Source organism: Pelophylax lessonae (assembly GCF_965119305.1).
Source record: "Pelophylax lessonae genome assembly, chromosome: 9".
NCBI lineage: Eukaryota > Metazoa > Chordata > Amphibia > Anura > Ranidae > Pelophylax > Pelophylax lessonae.
Window position 1 is genome coordinate 76,546,699 of NC_138776.1, and position 19,530 is coordinate 76,566,228.

General features: G+C 50.5%; 1 protein-coding gene across 1 annotated transcript in view; it reads right to left on the bottom strand.

Annotated features, from left to right (window-relative positions):
- Window positions 1–19,530, bottom strand: part of ABRAXAS2 (abraxas 2, BRISC complex subunit) — a 60,258-nt gene that overhangs the window by 21,816 nt on the left and 18,912 nt on the right. Inside the window, exon 5 of the mRNA XM_082269298.1 lies at window positions 10,201–10,391. Within this exon, the coding sequence (XP_082125424.1) occupies window positions 10,201–10,391 (191 nt within the window). The remainder of the gene's footprint in view (window positions 1–10,200; window positions 10,392–19,530) is intronic.

A 19,530-nucleotide genomic window follows, 5' to 3' on the forward strand; every position in this document is an offset into this window, starting at 1 on the left:
TTGGGATGTCCCAAAGCAGTGTCAACATGAGGGTGGGGAAAAAACAAAGTTATAAACATATTTCCCAAAAGGACTAAATGTAGCCAACCAGGTAAACCAGAACTGAAGCTCACCTACCAAAGAAAAAAGACACCATCAAGAGGCAGGAGCCTCTGCAACAGCAGCCTGCAAAACTTTGCAGACAAAAGCAGCATCCACAGATGCGAGTGCATCCACCTTGTAAAAACTTTGTGAATATGTGCACAGACGACCAGGTGGCTGCCTTGCAAACCTAGACCACTGACACCTGATGACGAAAGGTCCAGGAGGCACTAAGCGCCCTGCTTGAATGCGCCTTACCAGGGAATGGAGGAACCTGACCTTTGATGGAATAGGCCTGCACCACCATCTGCCTGATCCATCTGGAAATGGACGCAGCAGATGTGGCCTGCCTCTTACTAGAGCCATCCGTAAAGACAAACAAGAAATCTGATTTTCGAATCGACGTAGTCACCACCAGGAACAACCTGATTATCCGAAAACAATCCAGGGAATGCAGGGCAATTTCTTTAGGATGTTTCAGCTTAGGGCACAAGGAAGGCAACACAATGTCTTCATTTAAGTGGAAACCCGAGACGACCTTAGAAAGGAATGACTGGCAGGGACATAGCACCACTTTGTCCCTGTGAACTACTAGGTAAGGTGACCGACAGACAACGCAGCCAACTCAGACACCCTGCGTGCAGAAGTAATAGCCACCAAAAAAGCCACCTTCTGTGACAAAGTAAGCAGAGGAAGTCCATAGGTATTTTCAAAGGGCAGATTTTGAAGAACCAACAGTACCAAACTGAGGTCCCACGGAGGCAGCGGGGACCTTACCGGAGAAGCCAGGTGGCATACCCCCTTCTGAACAAAAGTGTGAACCACGGAATTTGTGGCCAACGGGCGCTGGAAGAAGACTGCCAAAGCGGAAATCTGGCCTTTGATGGTGCCAAATGCTGATCTAGAAATTCCAGCAGAGGGGACCCCGAAAAAGAACGGGGGAAACCCCCTGAGACTCACACCAAGTAATGTACGCCCTCCAAACTCGATGATGAATCTTCGTAGAAGTAGACTTCCTAGCTTTCAACAGTGTAGGAATTACCAAAACTGGCAACCCTCTTTCCCTCAGTACCTGGCTTTCAAAAGCAAGCGACCATAAAGCAGGATGGAAAATCGGTCCTTGACACAAAAGATCTTCTCTGAGAGGGAGTCTCCAAGGGGCATCGGCTACCAGTCTTACTAGGCCTGCGTACCAGGACCAGCGAGGCCAGTCTAGGGGCCACCAGAATGACTGGAATCCCTTCTGCCTCGATTCTGCACAGAAGTCTCGGCAGAAGTTGTAATGGAGGAATGGCATACATTAGACGATACCGACCCCAGGGTGCCACCAGAGCGTCCGAGGCATCGGCCAGAGAATCCGGAGACCTTGCCACAAATGGTTGAGACGAGATACCAACAGGTCCACATCGGGAGTCCCACGCCGGAGACAGTGGTAATGAAATGCCTCCAGGTGAAGAGGCCATTCGCCAAGATCCAGCGCCTGCCGACTGTAGTAGTCCGCCTGCCAATTTTCCAACCCTGGAATGTGCACAGCAGAGAGAGCTGAACAAAGCGTTCTGCCCACTTATCTGGCCACCAGTGCGCTTTTGGTGCCCTCTTGGTGCTTGACATATGCCACAGCCGTGGCGTTGTCCGATTGAATCCTTACCGCGCACCACCACAATCCATCTACAGGGACAGGCAAAGCCTGAACCCCCGAATCTCCAGGACATTGACTGGCAGACTGAACTCCTTCCAAGTCCAAGCCCCTTGAGCCAAATCTGTGCCCAGCCGGATCTGTGCCCAAGACACCTTCGAGAGGCTGGCATCCATGGTAACCGCCGTCCAGTACAGGGGGAGAAAGGATTTTTCCCTGTCGAATCGCCAGGGAGCGGAGCCACCATATTAAGGACTCCCTCGTATACCGGGTCAACAGGATCAGATTAGGGACTAGGGACTGTGGGTTCTTGTCCCATTTGGCAAGAAGAAATCTCCTTTTGCAGAGGTCTGATATGGAACTGAGCAAACGGAACCGCCTTGGGATGCAAGTCCTGAGAGATGGCTGCCGGTTGGATAACAGGAGCCGAAATCGCACGCTGCAACTTCACGATTTTTGCCTCCGGAAGAAAAACCCGGGCTGAGGCTGAATCCTGAGTCAGGCCCAGGTAGTCCAGTTTGTTGGACAGAGTCAGAGCCGATTTCTGAAAATTCAGTGTCTAGCCGAACTCTTGCAAAGTTCGCACAGTGATGTCCAAATCAGCTTTGGAGTCGGAGACTTTGCGTACAGATGGAGATCGTCCAGGAACCCCAGTGCCGCAATCTTCTTCTGCTTGAGAAAAGCTAACACCGGGGCCAAAACTTTTGTGAACACCCGAGGAGCTGAGGCGAGACCAAAGGGTAACTCCATGAATTGATAGTGCTCCTCGCCCACACAGACCGCGGCCTAAATTTTTGTGGAGGCTCAGCCACAATTGCACGGATCCTCAGCCCGGCAGGTGCCCAAAAAAAAGAGTGGCGGCTACAGCTACACACACTGAGGCCACCCCCCAACGGTAGCGCCCAACTCGGCCGCATGGCCTAGTAGGCCGCGACTTAAATTTTTGAAGGCGCCCAGCCGCCAGCAGTGCGGACCACCCAGGGGCAGCAGAGGGGAAGGCGGATGCCCAAACAGGAGGCAGCAAAGACCCACAGTGACCAAAATTTTAGAAGGGCTGGGAACCCGGGGGCCACGTCCACCCCAAAACCCTCCAGGGTAGTGGTGGGGGGACAGCTAACTGACCACACCAGGAACAGGGTGGGCACCGCTCCCAACAGGACACTGCTCCATCGTAATGTGGGTGCTGTCGGCCAGGAGAAAATGCTGCGACTCAGGCAGAAGCCAGTTTGTATGCAAGAACTGTGGCCAGGCTATAAACATTCAAATAAATTTACATATTCCTAACAAGCAGTAAGTAAACCTTAAACATGCCTTCAGCAACCTGTAGCTGCAGGCACTAGAGGCAACTGATCCTTTAAATTTTAAGTCCACCTAAAACTAAAATTCCTGCATCTATAGACATCCGCGATCTAAAATTAACTTATCTAGCCCTATTAAGAAAAAAGAATGCCTACCTTTTTTGAAGCCAATCCAGTCTTCAGCGGCGGAAGCTCTGCAGAGGACACTGCCAACAATGGCTGTGAAATGAATGGGGAGTGACGTCACCCATAGACTTACTATAGGGGTTCCGTTGTCGGATGTGTCCTCTGCACCCGCCTACACAGTGAAGACGCGGCTGACAGCTAAGTGTGGGATCGGGTCTGGTCGGCTTCAAAAAAGGTATGTATACCGTTTTCTTTACAGGGCTATATAGGTTAGTGTTAGATTGTGGAGGTCTGTAGATGCAGGGATTTTAGTGTTAAGGTGGACTTCTACTTTAACCACTTAAGCCCCGGAAGATTTTACCCCCTTCCTGACCAGGGCCTATTTTGCGATTCGGCACTGCGTGACTTTAACGGATAATTGCGTGGTCGTGCGACGCTGTACCTTAACGAAAGTGACGTCTTTTTTTTCCCACAAACAGAGCTTTTTGGTGGTATTTGATCACCTGTGCGATTTTTACTTTTTGCGCTATAAACAAAAAAACAGCGTCAATTTTGCAAAAATAACAATATTTTTCAAATTTTTTTATATGAAATTCCCCCCCCAAAAAAAGTAAATATCAAATTTTTTTAACATTTTGGGCCAATTTTTTTTTTTTTTACCATATGTTTGGTAAAAAAAAATGAAAATCGCAAAAAGCCTATTTTGACTGGTTTGCGCAAAAGTTATTGCGTTTACTAACAAAGGGAAAGATCGGACCCTTGACTGACATTTTTGACACTCTTGGGGTTACCAGTGACATTTCTACAGTAATCAGTGCTATACAGATGCACTGTTACTGTAAAATTACACTGGCAGTGAAGGGGTTAACTTTTTTTTGAGAGGGAGGGGTTATGTGTGTCCCTAGGGGCATGTTTCTAACTGTGATTGGCTGTGGCTTGAGGTGTAGGAACAGTGATCAACGGTCCTACATAGTAGAACCGTATGATCACCATTCCTACACAGGGGAGAATGACAGGCGGCTTGTTTACATTAGCCGCCTGCCTTTCTCCCTCTCCACCCGGCGATCGCGAGTGACCGGCGGACATCGGGTCCGCCGGTCACACGCGGGGGGGGTCCGTGACCACGCGGGAGCGCGCCTACGGCGGCACGCGCTCGCTCCCTCCCTCCGTAAATAGTCGTGCGGCGGTCAGCAAGTGGTTAAGGTCACAAAAGGATGCAGTGAAGTTATCCAAGTCTTTTTCTCAGTACCCTAGCTTCCCCTCTCCCCAGAGCTTCTTTTTTACATTAAATTTAGATGACTGCTAAAGTGACTGATGGGAGGGGGGAGCTAAGCTGCTAAGAGGGTGACTTGGTGGACTGCACAGTTTCTCTTGAGAAATTGCATAATAATTACTCCATAATGCCTGCAGCTACAGAGATCAGTGAGGGCTTGTTTTAAAACTCAATTACTACTTGTTTTGATATGTAAATATTTAAAAGTTCACAGCCTGGCCACAGTTCTAGTTTAATCATTTATGTAAAATTCCTTAGTGAAGAAACTGAAAAGAGCTCCAAACACCCATATCAATGACTTTCACATTATGCTCAAGCAACCTTTATAAAAATGTTTTTGGATTACATGTATCTTATTCCATAATAAATGAAGCAATCAAACTTCAAAAATACATGTGCAGTGTGGAGCATGCACATCTCAGCATACATTCCAAAGCATCTTGCAAGGAGGAAGCCTTTATTGCAGAAAAATATAATTTTTCTAAGAACTTACCGTAAAATTATTTTCTCAGAGTCCTCTGACAGACGCAGCTCTTCAATGTTTCTTCACGAATGGGTTATGCGCCCTCTACAGGAGTAGACTAGGCAGAGAAAGCTTTCACTTGGCACGCCTATAGGGGCTGTCCTACACACATAACCTGACAAACAGTGCGCATAGATCAGTTTCGTAGCAAGCAGTGAAAGAAAAAAAACACAACCAACCCCAGAACTGAGGGGCGGGAGCTGCGTGTGTCAGAGGACTCAATCAACAAATCATCAATCTTGTAGAATTTTGTAAAAGTGTGTACAGACGACCAGGTCGCCGCTTTACACACCTGAGCCACAGAAGCCTGATGGCGAAAAGCCCAAGAGGCACTCAGTTCTCTAGTAGAATGCGCCCTCATGGGGAAGGGCAGAACCTGACCCTTCAAATGAATAGGCCTGACAAGTAAACCCTGATCGCCCGAACCACATCAAGCGAATGCAAGGCAAATTCCTTAGGATGCTTGGACTTCGCACAGAGAGAAGGCAAAACAATATCTTCATTGAGATGGAAAGCCGACACCACCTTAGGGAAAAAAGATTGGTTAGGTCACAGAACAACCTTATCCCTATGAACGACCAGATAAGGCGAACGGCAAGACAGAGCCACCAGCTCAGACACCCTGCGAGCAGAGGTGATAGCCACCAGAAAGGCAACTTTCTGAGACAACAAAGGCAGATAGATTTCTCTGATAATCTCAAAGGGAGACAACCAAATTCAGATCCCACAAAGGCAAAGGGGATCTCCTCGGCGGGGCCAGATGACGCACCCCTTGAATAAAGGTGCGAAGTAAATGGCTAAGGCCGACACCTGACCTTTAATCGTGCCCAAAGCCAAACGTTGCTCCACTCCTTTCTGCAGGTAAGCCAAGACCCTCGCCACCGATAAGGAGCGAGGATGCAACCCTTGTGACTCCCACCAGGATATATACATCTTCCAAGTACAATGATAAAGTAGCCTTCCTAGCCCTCAGCAAGGTAGGAATCACCGCATCAGAGAGACCTCTGTCTCTCAAAACCTGGCCTTCAACAGCCAAGCCGTTAAAGCCAGCAACCGTAAAGCAGGATGGAAGATCAGCCCTTGCAACAGCAGATCCTCTCTCTGAGGCAGACGCCAGGGAGGTTTGACGTCCAGCTTTACAAAATCCGCGTACAAAGACCGGCAAGACCAGTCTGCTGCCACCAGAATCACCTGCATCTTCTCCACCGCCACCCTGTGGAGGAACCGAGACAGCAGTTGTAACGGAGGAAAGGCATAAATTAGCCGATAGCAGTGCCAAGGCACCACCAGTGTGTACGCGGCGTCGGCCAGAGGATCTCGAGCCCTGGCCACAAACCGCTCGACCTTTCCGTTTAGATGAGATGCAAACAGGTCCACCTCCGGAGTGCCCCATCGGGCACACAGGAGACGAAAAACCTCCGGATGGTGGGATCAGTCTCCCTGATCCAGAGCCTGACGACTCAGGTGATCCGCTTGCCAGTTCTCCACTCCTGGAATGTAAACTGCGGAGAGAGCCAGAACGTGCGCCTTGGCCCAAGTCAGAATCTCTGCCACCTCTTTGGCTGCTCGGGCACTCCTGGTGCCCCCTTGATGATTGATGTAAGCCACAGCTGTGGCATTGTTGGTTTGGACCCGAACCGGGAGACCGTGCAACCGAGGCGCCCAATGGAACAGGCATAGTTTGATCCAGGACATTTATCGGTAAAGATGATTCCACCTTCGACCATGTTCCTTGGGCACAGAGTGTGCAGCACCCCACCCCGTCAGGCTGGCATCAGTGGTGATCACCGTCCACAACAGTGGCAGAAACGACCTGCCCTGGCTCAAAGCGGGCGACAAAAGCCACCATGAGAGCTCCGACCTCGTGAGACGGCTCAGACATATCATCCTGTCGAAGGACTGTGGATCCTTGTTCCATTTGGCAAGAATCTCCGCTTGCAGAGGCCTTGTGTGAAATTGGGCAAACGGGACCTCCTCGAAGGCCGACACCATCAGCCCAGGGCCTTCATACACATCCGCAGGGAGGAGAGATCGTCCTTGCAGGGTGAGATCAGGGTCCTGATGGAGATTAGGAGTTTTTCCTCTGGAAGAAATACCCTTGCTTGAGAGGAGTCCAAGATCATACCCAGATAACTCAGGCGTCTGCGACGGAGTCCGCGCAGACTTCTAGAAGTTGATGGTCCACCCAAACTCCTGCAGCGTCTGAACTGTGAAAGTCAGGTCGCCTGACAGGGCGACACAAGAGCTCGCCCTTAACAGGAGATCGTACAGATAACCGAGCACAGCAATCCCCTTTTTGCAGAGCAAAGCCAACACCGGAGCCAAAGCCTTGGTGAAGACTCTGGAAGCAGAAGCTAGACCAAAGGGTAATGCACAAATTGATAGTGCTCCTCCACCACCGCGAAATGGAGATACTGCTGGTGACCCTCGAAAATAGGGATGTGCAGATGCGCGTCTTTTAAAAATTGATGGAGGCCAGAAAGTCTCCTTGTTGTAAAGACGCCACCACCGACCGAATGGACTCCATTCTGCACCCGCAAAAAACGGTTCAGCGATTTGAGGTCCAGAATTGGACACACCTTGCCCTCCTTCCTGGGCACCGTGAACAGGTTTGAGTAAAAACCGCAAAACCTGTCCCACTGAGGAACCGGGACAATAACGCCCTGTGCAAGGAGATCCTGCACTGCCCCCATGAGATCGACGGAGATTTGATGGAAAGAACCCGTCTGCTGGGCGAGACCGGAATTCGATCTTGCACCCCGTAAGAATCAGTTTGTGAACCAATTTGTCTTGAATCAGAGACGTCCAGGGTTCCCGAAAGCGACGCAGACGTCCCCCCACCCATGAATCGGGTGAGGGCGTCCCTCCATGCAGGAGGAGGAATTGTCCGTTGCTTGGGAACCACCAGCATGTGCTTAATGTGCCGCCATTGCTCATTCACGATATTGTAAAAAATCCTCAGGATAAGGGAAAACCTGACCCGACTTCTGGGCTTTGCGGGAGCTGAAGACAACCCGCTTTCCTGACTGTGTGGGTTTATCATCTATATGCAATGTCTCCCTTACTGATCGAATCAGTGCTTCCACCAAAGCGCGTTCCCGTGCCGCAGCTGGGGAGGACTCATCCTCCTCGCCGTCTTACTGTGAGGACAGGGATCCCTCGGGGAGGGCAGTGTACGTGGCAACCACATTAGGCTCTGAATCAGAGGGCATCGGCAGTTTTTTGGATAGCAACTTGTTTGATTACAAGATCCACTTTGGATGCCAGAGTTTCTATGACTGCAGGCAGACACCAGAGAAGGTGATCCGGATGGGCCGGATGCACAAATAAATTCAGAGGGAAAATTTTCACGTTGGGACTCCATTTTTAGCAAAGCAAAAATTTTGAGTACACTGGCCCTTTAAATTGCGATCGCGGTCCGTACCGCTATACCGCGCTATAGCTGGAGTCCCCCTATAAGCTAGCAGGAGTCCTGACAGGAGCTAAGTGTGTCCGAGGAATGCCCAAAGTACTAAAAACCCCTTACTGTGCCAGCAACCTAGAGAAGCAACTGCTCTGCAAAGTGTCTTCAGCAAGTGAAACTTCTGGGAGGAAGTGACCAAACAAGCACTAGAGGCCCCGTCCGCACTAAGCACATTTTCCTGTAACCACAAGAAAATGGTGCCAATAGAATATAGAAGGGAAGCACAGGGAAAATGGCTACTGCCCATACAGCGCGGCCTGCCCACACTTAAGATGGCGCCCGAAAACGGCGCCAAACACTCAGGAAGGCAAGAAAATGTCTGCTGCCGCCAAGCGTTCAGGAGCCCAGGGAAGGAGACCACCGTGGGAATCCACTTCAGTGGACCCCCCAGGACAAGGTAACAGCTTGACACCCTCACCCAGGCGTTAGACGCCGCTACATTGCCCCCAGCGGGAGCAGGTAGGGCAGGACCTGTCCTGACAGGCCAGGGGATCTTTCAGAGGACACAGCCCTGTTATCCCCAGGAGTGGGCCCACATCACCCCCTCAGATATCCGTCCCAGGGACACAGGGGGCATTGCATCACTCACCATACCTTGGACATTGGGGCTCCGATCCGAGACAGCTCGCCTCCCACCCTGAGTGGGGGTGCTGCCAGCCAGAAAAGGGTACGCTGCAACTCAAGGCGTTCCAGGATGATGCGTCCCAGCAAAGCATCTGCTCGCGGGCTCGTCCCTATCCGTCGGGGCTCTGTCGTGGCGAGGCCTGGGCGGACCACAACCTGCTCACGCTCGTAGTCCAGGCTGGGAGACCATAAGGATCTAGATTATCCAGTGTGAAACCTCAGCCTGGCTGTCGCTTGTAGTTCACCAGGAGGATCCCCCCTGAAACTAGCTAGTGATAGTGAGTAAAGAGAAATAAACAAACATTTCCAAAAGAAAATAAAAACTGAGACCGAAGTCCCAGCAAGGAACCTAGGTCCTACTCCTAAACTAGGCAGCAAGAAACTGATCTATAAGCACAGTGTGCCAGGGGTTATGTGTGTAGGACAGCCCCTATAGGCGTGCCAAGTGAAAGCTTTCACTGCCTAGTCTACTCCTGTAGAGGGCGCATAACCCATTGGTGAAGAAACATTGAAGAGCTGCGTCTGTCAGAGGATGTAAGAGAAATACATACTGGGGGAGATTTACTAAAGCCAGTGCAAACAGAATCTGGTGCAGTTGTGCATAGTAACCAGCTTCTAACTTCAGCTTGTTCAATTAAGCTTCGACAATCCAACCTAGTAGCGGATTGGCTACCATGCACAGCTGAACCAGATTCTAGGTGCACCAGTTTTAGCAAATATCCCCAAGTATGTCTCTTCTGCAATAAACATGTGTCCTTCTCCCAATTTTTTTATTTCAGGGCAAAGTTCCGCTTTAGGTTGTAGAGTGTTGAATAAGACTAAGACTAATATAGGAAACACATTGCACGATCTCCGGATGAATCAGGGTCCTTTTTTTTCGGTGATCAGCTTCTATGAACACTACTGGCCATGATCATTAAACTGAAACTTCACCCTCTGATCCTTTACAGCCAAGGAAGCTGCCATCTTAGCCTCTGTATTGATTTGCAGTTGCCATGGTGCACATCTGATCAGTTACAAAACCAGCCAATTGATGGCTTAACAGTTTGGCTGATAGAGGCAGCTGTCACAGTTACAGAAGCAGCTGTCACAGTTATTCATGGCATGCCTTGAATATAACGGTTTTCGAAAATCAGTTTGGGTTTGGTTCTAAATTCACAGTTCAGTGAACCTTACCTGCGATTAGGTCTGAAAAGCACATATTCCAAGGCATGAGTGGAAGTGTTGGCAGTTGAGATAAAGCCGATGAGAAGGAAGACGAGGTCAGGTACTCCGAGGATACGAGTTAGCTGTTTGTGCAAAATCTGTTCTCTGTATGACATCTGCTGCTGCGTGTTTCTTCTAAACCTGTACCAACCAATCACGTTCTACACAAAACACAAGATTAAGACAAATAACCCTTTACAATGTGTCACAATGTATCAAGGTGTATTTTCAGTGGACAAAATGAAAGGTGAGAAAGAATCAAAATCACAGTTATGACAGACTGAGGCTGCACTCAAATTTAATTACAGTATTTAATAGTGGACCTACATTTAGGGGCATATTTATAAAGCTGCGAGTGTGACTCACCAAATATTCACTGGTGGTGGATCAGTCAGTCATTTAAAAACACACGCAGCAGACGACATTCTCCAACATGGAAGATTTAGTAAATGTCACATTCTCCACTCTATAGATATGCCCCATAAAATATAAAAGTTTGGTTATTATTAGGGATCTGCAGTATACTATGAAAAAGCAATCAGGTAAAAATGTCACTACTGTCCTTTTTTGGTTATTCTCTCCATCATGCTCATCCCATGGCTAATGAGCTTTCGCTGACCTGAAATTAGCATAAGGCCATTAAAAGACAAAAGTTTCAACCTGCATATTTGTTCAATTAGTAACTCATTAAAGAATACTTAATCCCAACATTTCATATTCCTGATATGTACCTGCTGTATCATGTACTTGTATGAAAATGTATTCTGTTCTTTCTGTATAATACCTAGTGTTCCTACCAGTCCCCTTGCTTTCCTATAAAAAAATTGGCCACACAAAGCAGGAGATCAGAGTGTGTTCAGTTCTCTAGCTGTGCTGGGAACAACATGTGTCCTCCCCATGCTGCTGAGAACAGAGGCTATGTGATCACACAAAAAAAAAACGGAATTTTTGTAAAATCTTACCTGTAAAATTCCTTTCTCTGAGTCCTCCGACAGTCGCCGCCTCTTCATATTCGTCACATATGGGGTATTAGACTTTGCTCCGAAGGAGTAGCTAGGCAACAGAATATGTTAACAATAAAGCTTTTAACATATCCCACCCTCAAGGGGTGGTCCCCTCAGTCAATACCCTCCTACTTCCTGCAACCATATCTCAGTTTTAGTGGAATAGCAGTAGAGTATACAACCAAACCCCAAAAGAGGGGCGGGGGCGGCGACTGTCGGAGGACTCAGAGAAAGGAATTTTACAGGTAAGATTTTACAAAAATTCCGTTTTCTCTTACGTCCTCAGACAGTCGCCGCCTCTTCATATTCGTCACATATGGGGACGTCCCAAAGCAGTGCAAACATGAGGGGTGGGAAACGCATCCGCGCCGAAAAGGCAACGCAGTCTCCGCATCAAAGAAAGGAACCTTACCAAAGGAAGGAAACCAGCTGGGCAACAGTAAAAAACAAGTGCTCAACAGGAGCAACAACCCAGGAAAAGACAAAAAACCAGGGGATACAAAAAACTATCCCAACAGCCAGGAGTCCCCAACAAGGGACCCTATGGAACAGCCGCACTAAGAACCTTGCGGCCAAAGGAAGCATCCGCCGATGCCTGAACATCTACTTTGTAGAATTTTGTGAAAGTGTGCACGGTCGACCAGGTCGCCGCCTTACACACCTGGGCTACAGAAGCCCCATGACGACAGGCCCAAGACGTACTCAAAGATCTAGTAGAGTGCGCCTTCACAGGGACAGGAGGAGCCTTACCCTGCAAAGCATAGGCCTGTTCAATGGTCTGCCTGATCCATTTGGCGATGGTAGAGGCCGAAGCCGCCATGCCCTTCCGAGGACCCTCTGGAAGAACAAACAAGGAGTCCGTCTTACGAAAAGACTCAGTCGATTTAAGGTAAACCCTTATCGCCCGAACAACATCCAGAGAATGCAATCTCACCTCCTTTGGATGTTTAGGCTTCGCGCACAGCGAAGGCAAGACAATATCCTCATTAAGATGGAATTCCGAAACTCGTTTCGGAAGAAAAGAAGGATTAGGTCGCAAGACCACCTTATCCAAATGAATAACCAGGTACGGAGACTTGCAGGACAAAGCCGCCAGCTCCGACACTCTGCGAGCCGAAGTGATCGCCACCAAAAAGGCGACCTTTTTGGACAACATAGACAACGAGATCTCCCTGATCTGTTCAAAAGGAGCACGTTGTAACACAGATAGAACGAGATTCAAGTCCCAAGGGGGCAAAGGATCCCTCCTAGGAGGAACCAGATGCCGCACACCCTGAATAAAAGTGCCAACCAAGGAGTTGGAAGCCACGGGACGTTGAAACAGAACGGCCAGCGCAGACACCTGACCCTTTATCGTAGCCAGCGCCAAACGCTGATCAACACCCGTCTGAAGAAAAGACAGCACACGGGAAACCGAGTACGTGCGGGGTGAAAACCCCCTGGACTCACACCAGGCAAAATAGGCCTTCCATGTATGGTAATAAACCTTCCCCGAGGAAGACTTCCTCGCGTTGATCAAAGTATGAACGACCTCTGGAGAGAGACCCTTCTCCTTCAGGACCTCGGTCTCAACAGCCAGGCCGTCAAAGCCAGCGACTGTAAAGCAGGATGGTAAATCGGTCCCTGAGACAGTAGATCGTCTCGAAGAGGTAGACGCCAAGGGGCGTCGACCGCCAGATTCACGAGGTCTGCGTACCAGGACCGGCGAGGCCAGTCCGGTGCCACAAGAATCACCGTGCTGCGTTCCGAGAGTAACCTGCGAAGGAACCTGGACAGCAACTGAATCGGTGGGAACGCGTACATCAGCCTGTACTGATGCCACGGGGCCACTAACGCGTCCGACGCGTCTGCCCGAGGGTCGCGCGTCCTTGCCACGAACCTTCTCACCTTGTTGTTGAGACGAGACGCGAACAGGTCCACAGCTGGAAGACCCCACTTCGCGCACAACATCTGGAAGACAGCCGAGTGAAGAGACCATTCCCCCTGATCCAGGGTCTGGCGACTCAGATAGTCCGCCTGCCAGTTCTCCACCCCCGGAATGTGAACTGCCATTATCGCCGGGACATGAGTCTCGGCCCAAGACAGAATGTCGGCCACTTCTCGAGCTGCCCGGGCACTCCTGGTGCCCCCTTGGTGGTTGATGTAGGCCACCGCCGTGGCATTGTCCGTCTGCACCCGAACCGGGCAGCCCTGCAGCCGGTCCGTCCAGCGATGAAGACAGAGATTTATCGCACGTAATTCCAGAATGTTGATCGGAAGGGAAGACTCTCCCTCCGACCAAGTCCCCTGGGCAGACAGAACGCCCAGAACACCACCCCAGCCCGACAGGCTGGCATCCGTGGTGATCACCGTCCACGAGATAGGACGAAACGACTTGCCCCCGGACACCATCGGGGACTGGAGCCACCACAGAAGGTCTCTTCTGGTGCGATGACTCAACGAGATCTGAAGATCCAGAGATTGAGGTCGCCCGTCCCACTTGGACAGAATCTCCGCTTGGAGACCCCGCGTGTGAAACTGGGCGAAGGGAATCGCCTCGAAGGCCGAGACCATCAATCCCAGACATCTCATGCACGTCCTTAAAGACGAGTGCGGAACGTCCCTGAGGGACCTGACCTCCTCCTGAAGAGTTCTGAGTTTGTCTTCCGGCAGGAAGACCTTCGCTTGTACCGAGTCCAGAATCATTCCCAGGTAGGGAAGACGAACCGACGAACTCAGCGTCGACTTTGGAAAATTTATCGTCCAACCAAACTCCTGTAGAGTTTGCATCGTGACAGACAGGTCCTCCTCCAGACCCTGGCTGGTCGCAGACCGAACCAGGATGTCGTCTAGATACCCCAGGACAGAAATGCCCTGGGCCCTCAACAATGCCAGAACCGTTGCAAGCACCTTGGTGAAGACCCGCGGAGCCGAGGCGAGACCAAAAGGCATGGCCACGAACTGGTAGTGATCCTCCGCAATGGCGAATCGAAGGTACCTCTGGTGACCTTCGAAAATGGGGATGTGAAGGTACGCATCCTTCAAATCGATGGAGGCCATGAATTCCCCCGGAACCAGGGCAGCCACCACCGACCGCAGGGATTCCATGCGGAACTTGCGAACCCGCACAGAGCGGTTCAGAGCCTTCAAGTCCAGAATTGGACGAACCATGCCCTCCTTCCTGGGCACGGTGAACAGATTGGAATAAAACCCCCGAAATCTGTCCCGATGAGGCACCGGAACCACCACTCCCTGAGCCCTCAGGTCCCGCACCGCCAGGTGCAGGTCCCGCAAACGCTCTGGAGACAGTTGAAGATTTGAGGGAAAAAATCTGCTCTCTGGCCGAGAGAGAAACTCGATCTTGTAACCAGATCGAACGATTTCCTGAACCCATCTGTCTCGCACACGGGCCAACCAGGGCTGAAGAAAACCGAGCAAGCGTCCCCCCACCCCAAAACTGGGTGAGGGCGCCCCTTCAGGCCGCACTGTTATGGGCTGCAGATCCGGATTGGCCGGACTTCTGTTTACCAGACCAGGGCTTCTTCTGAGAGCCTTGACCTTTGAACGGCTTGCCCTTGTAGTGCGGCCGAAAGGCACGAAAGGACCCCTGAGGGGGCCGAAAATTAGCATGCTTCTTCCCAGAAGCCCCCTTAGCTTTGGGGAAATGGGGCAAGAGAGTGCTCTTACCCCCGGTGATCCCCTTAATCAACACATCCAGGGACTCCCCAAAAAGGCGAGACCCATCATAAGGTAGATTGGCTAAGGTCTTACGTGAAGACTGGTCCACCGACCAACATTTTAACCAAATCAGGCGGCGAGACAACACCGCCACACTGTGCACACGTGCAGCCAACGGAACCAGGTCCCGGTCCGCATCACACAGATACATGACACCCTGGTGGATTTGATCCACCATATCCAGGGTCGCCGGTGAGGCCGAATCGGCCACTAGGACGCGCCTAAGCATCTGCGTCCAACTTGCGATCGCCTGGGCCGCCATGAGAGAAGCAAACAGAGCCTTAAGCATAGAACCCGTAACAGAATAAGTATGACGGGTAAGAGACTCCAGTCTCCTATCCGTGGCGTCACGGAACACAGGGGAATCCTCTGCAGGAATCGCAGTGGCTTTGTTTAAAACCGCAATTGCGTGATCCACTGGGGGTGGCACACACCACCTTTCATCAGTGGAAGGTGAAAAAGGATAACGCAGCTTGAATCTACTTGGTACAGCAAAAGGTTTGCGTAGATTGCGCCATTGTTCCTTAACAGCGCGCTGAAAATCATCATTGCAGGGAAAAACCTGCGGCGTCCTGCGTTTTCTCTGCGTCCCATAAGCCGCCAAGGCGGCGGGGGGACACACCTCATCCTGCAAACGCAGCGTTTGCTTTATGGAAGCAATCAACTCATCCATGATTGCAAGCTCTTCAGGCGAGCCAGGGGGAGAATTATCAACCCCCTCAACTTCAGCCTCCACCTCAGACCCTATTAGATCAAGAGAGGAGCGGGACCCCGATAAGGAGGCCCCCGCCATAACAGCCCTATCACCTTCACCCTCAGAATCAGAGGAAAGAGCAACTCTGGGCCTTTTAGTAGATTGAGCAGCCACCAGCATCTGCACCTGAGCAGCAAGGCCAGCCACAATAGTGGCCAAATCCCCCCCTGGGGGGGGAGACAGCGGTCCCCTGGCTTTCCACCAAGGCTGTAGGAAATTTTCCCTCCTGAGAATCCATTGCCCCTGTAATGCCAGACAACAAAGGGTTAACTGCCCCTTTTAAGCAAGCGCGGCAAGCGAAGCCCACCGCACCACACTCAAGCACAATAAGACCCCCACAGGGAATATGCAAACTGAACACAGGCAATGGATAGCAAGAACAGAAGGGTAAAACCTGAGGAGACCCTCGCCGCTGCTGCTGCCTCGATCGGTGTTCCTGGAAAGAGGAAGTGATGCTGCCAGGGCGCTCTATGTAAGCCTATGGAGGCTACAAGAAAATGGCCGCCATGCATGTAAAACATGCGGCCGGAGCGGGTGTAGGCAAAATGGCGCCGTTTGGCGCCGAAACCGCCGCTCCACAGTGCAGTAAAAAACACACATTACATTCCAGTATCAGAATACATGTCAGATCGCCGCAGCGATCGCTGTATAGTGCCCAAACATGCCAAAAAACATGCCCCACAGCACACAGCTTCACACACTGATCAGCCTGACACAGACAGTGTCACACATCTCCCCCCCCCCCCCCCCCCTTGCAGCCCACAGCATGCAGCCGAGAGATAGGGAGACAAGCAGTGTGATTAAAGGCAGGTTACACAGTCCCAGACTGACACCCCCCCAGACAGACAGGTCCCCACATAAATACACTTACCTCACATGGCGTGGGGGACCCGCACAGGCGAACAAGCCGCTGCACATGAGGCAGGGAGAGTCGCATTCAAGACGCACAAAATGGGGGTTAAGAAACCGCACAGCGTCCAGTGAGGTAGCCACCTCACCAATCATCCCTGCACCGAACAGGGATGGGTCGTTCACTGTGCCAGGAGCGTTACCTGGCTGAACGCTCAATGGCAGACTGGGAAGCCACTGACCCACGACCTGCGATCAGGGGGATCAGCCCGAGACCCAGTCTGCATGATCCTCTTCATCCGAAGAACTAACTAATGCTGACAAAAACAACAGCTAAGTAAAGGTAGAGAGAAAACTCAAACAAAATTTTAAAAAGAAGAAAGAGTCTGGGGCAGAAAGCCCCAGCACAGAAAAAGCCAGCCACTCCTGACAAGCTAGACATTAAAACTGAGATATGGTTGCAGGAAGTAGGAGGGTATTGACTGAGGGGACCACCCCTTGAGGGTGGGATATGTTAAAAGCTTTATTGTTAACATATTCTGTTGCCTAGCTACTCCTTCGGAGCAAAGTCTAATACCCCATATGTGACGAATATGAAGAGGCGGCGACTGTCGGAGGACGTAAGAGAAAAGAGATTTTTGACTTACCGTAAATCCATTTCTCTGGTGTTCATTGACAGACACAGCTCCTTATCTTCTTGACCACCGGGTTATACTACCCCCTACAGGAGTAGGACACTAGGCAGGAAAAAGTTTGACTACACCAATGGGGGAAGTCCCAGGGGGTATACTCCCACTCTCAGCCATAGGCACTTTTGTTACAAGCAGTGTCAGGAGAAAGCCAACTCCCCAATGGGGTGGGTGCTGTGTCCGTCAATGATCAGAGAAATGGATTTTACAGTAAGTCAAAAATCCAATTTTCTCTTTCGTGCATTGACAGACAACTGCTTATCTTCTTGACAATTGGGACATCCCAAAGCAGTGTCCAACATGTGGGGTGGAAACAGCAAGAAAACATTCCCAAGGCTAAACTGTAGCTAACCAGGTAACATGGAGCTCAACCATAAACAACTGGAGCTCACCTGAAAAAAACAATACACCTTCAAAGAGGACCAGGTCCTCTAAACAGCAGCCTGCAAAACCTTGCGGCCAAAAGAAGCATTCGCAGATGCCAACACATCCACCTTATAAAACTTTGTGAAAGTGGGCACAGACGACCAGGTGGTGGTGGCCTTGCAAACCTGCAGCACTGACGCCCAATGACGGAAGGCCCAGGAGGCACTAAGCACCCGTGTAGAGTGTGCCTAAACAGGGAAATGAGGGACGTGACACCAAATGGAATAGGCCTGAATGATCGTCTGTCTAATCCATCTGCAAAAGATCGCAGCAGAAGTGGCCAACCCTTGCCGAGGTCCATCTGTGAGTACAAATAGTGAGTCTGACTTCCTAAAAGACTCCATAGCTGCCAGGTACACCCTGATTGCCTGAACCACATCCAGGAAATGCAAGGCAATTTCCTTAGGATGTTTAAGCTTGGGACATAGGAAAGTCAACACAATGTCTTCATTCAAATGGAAATCAGAGACGACTTTTGGAAGGAACGACGGACATGGACAAAGAACCACCTTATCTCTGAGAACCACCAGGTAAGGTAAACAACGCTGCCAGCCCCGACAACCTGCGCGCAGCAGTAATAGCCACCAAAAAGTCCACCATCTGGGACAAGGTAAGCAAGGGAACCTCACTAATAATTTTGAAGGGAGGTTTCTGGAGAACTGACAATCAAATTCAGGTCCCACCGTGGCAATGGAGACCGCACTGGAGGAGCCAAGAGTCAAACTCCCTGGATAAAAGGTACGCACTAAGGAATGTGTGGCCAATGGATGTTGAAAGAAAACTGCCAAAACCGAAACCTGGCCCTTAATGGTACCCAAGGCCAGGCGCTGCTTACCCTCTCGTTGGAGGAAAAGAGGGAACCCCAAGAGACTCACACCATGCAATGTATATCTTCCAAGTACTTAAAGTCAGCAACTGTAAAGCAGAATGGAAGATTGGCCCTTGGGACAGTGACCTTCCCTGAGAGGAAGTCTCCAAAGAGCATCGGCGACCAGCCGCACCAGATCGGCGTACCAAGACCGGCGAGGCCAGTCTGGAGAATCTAGAATGCGTCTGTGGCGTCGGCCAGAGGATTCCTAGACCATGCCACAAACCTCTGTACCTTCCTTGAAATGTGTACAGCAGAGAGGGCTGGAACAAATTGGTCTGACCAACTTAGAATTCTAGCTACTTCATAAACCGCCAGGACACTTCTTGTGCCCCCTTGGTGATTGACGGCCGTGGCATTGTCTGATTGAATTCGTACCGGACACCCCAGAAGTCTAATTGTCCAATGATCCAGACAAAGTCGGATCGCTTGGAGTTCCAGTACATAAATTAATGGATTCTTGTCCCATTTTACCAGAATCTCTTTTTTCAGAGCTCTCATGTGGAACTGTGCAAACAGAACCGCCTCAAGGAAGACACCATCAGGCCCAGCACCTGCATGCAAGCCCGGAGGAATGACTATCTGCTGGCCAACAGAAGCTGAATCGCCTTCTGCAATGTCTGGCTGAGGCAGAGTCCAGAGTCAGACCCAGATAGTACAGATTTGTGGAACCAGTGCAGACTTCTGAAGGTTCAGAATCCAAACAACATACCTTAGAGTTCGCAGAGTAATCTCCAGTTTGTCCATCAGAGCAGTTGGAGGCTTTGCTCACAGAAGATGATCGTCCAGGTACCCCAGTACCGCAATTTCCCGCTGACGCAACAATGCTAGCACTGGGGCCAACACTTTTGTGAAGACCCGAGGAGCAGAGGTGAGACCAAAGAGTAACGCCACAAACTGCTAATGCTCCTTGCCCACAGCAAAGCAGGGGAAGCGCTTATGACCGGCACATATTGGAATGTGAAGGCAAGCATCCTTGATTTCAATAGAAGC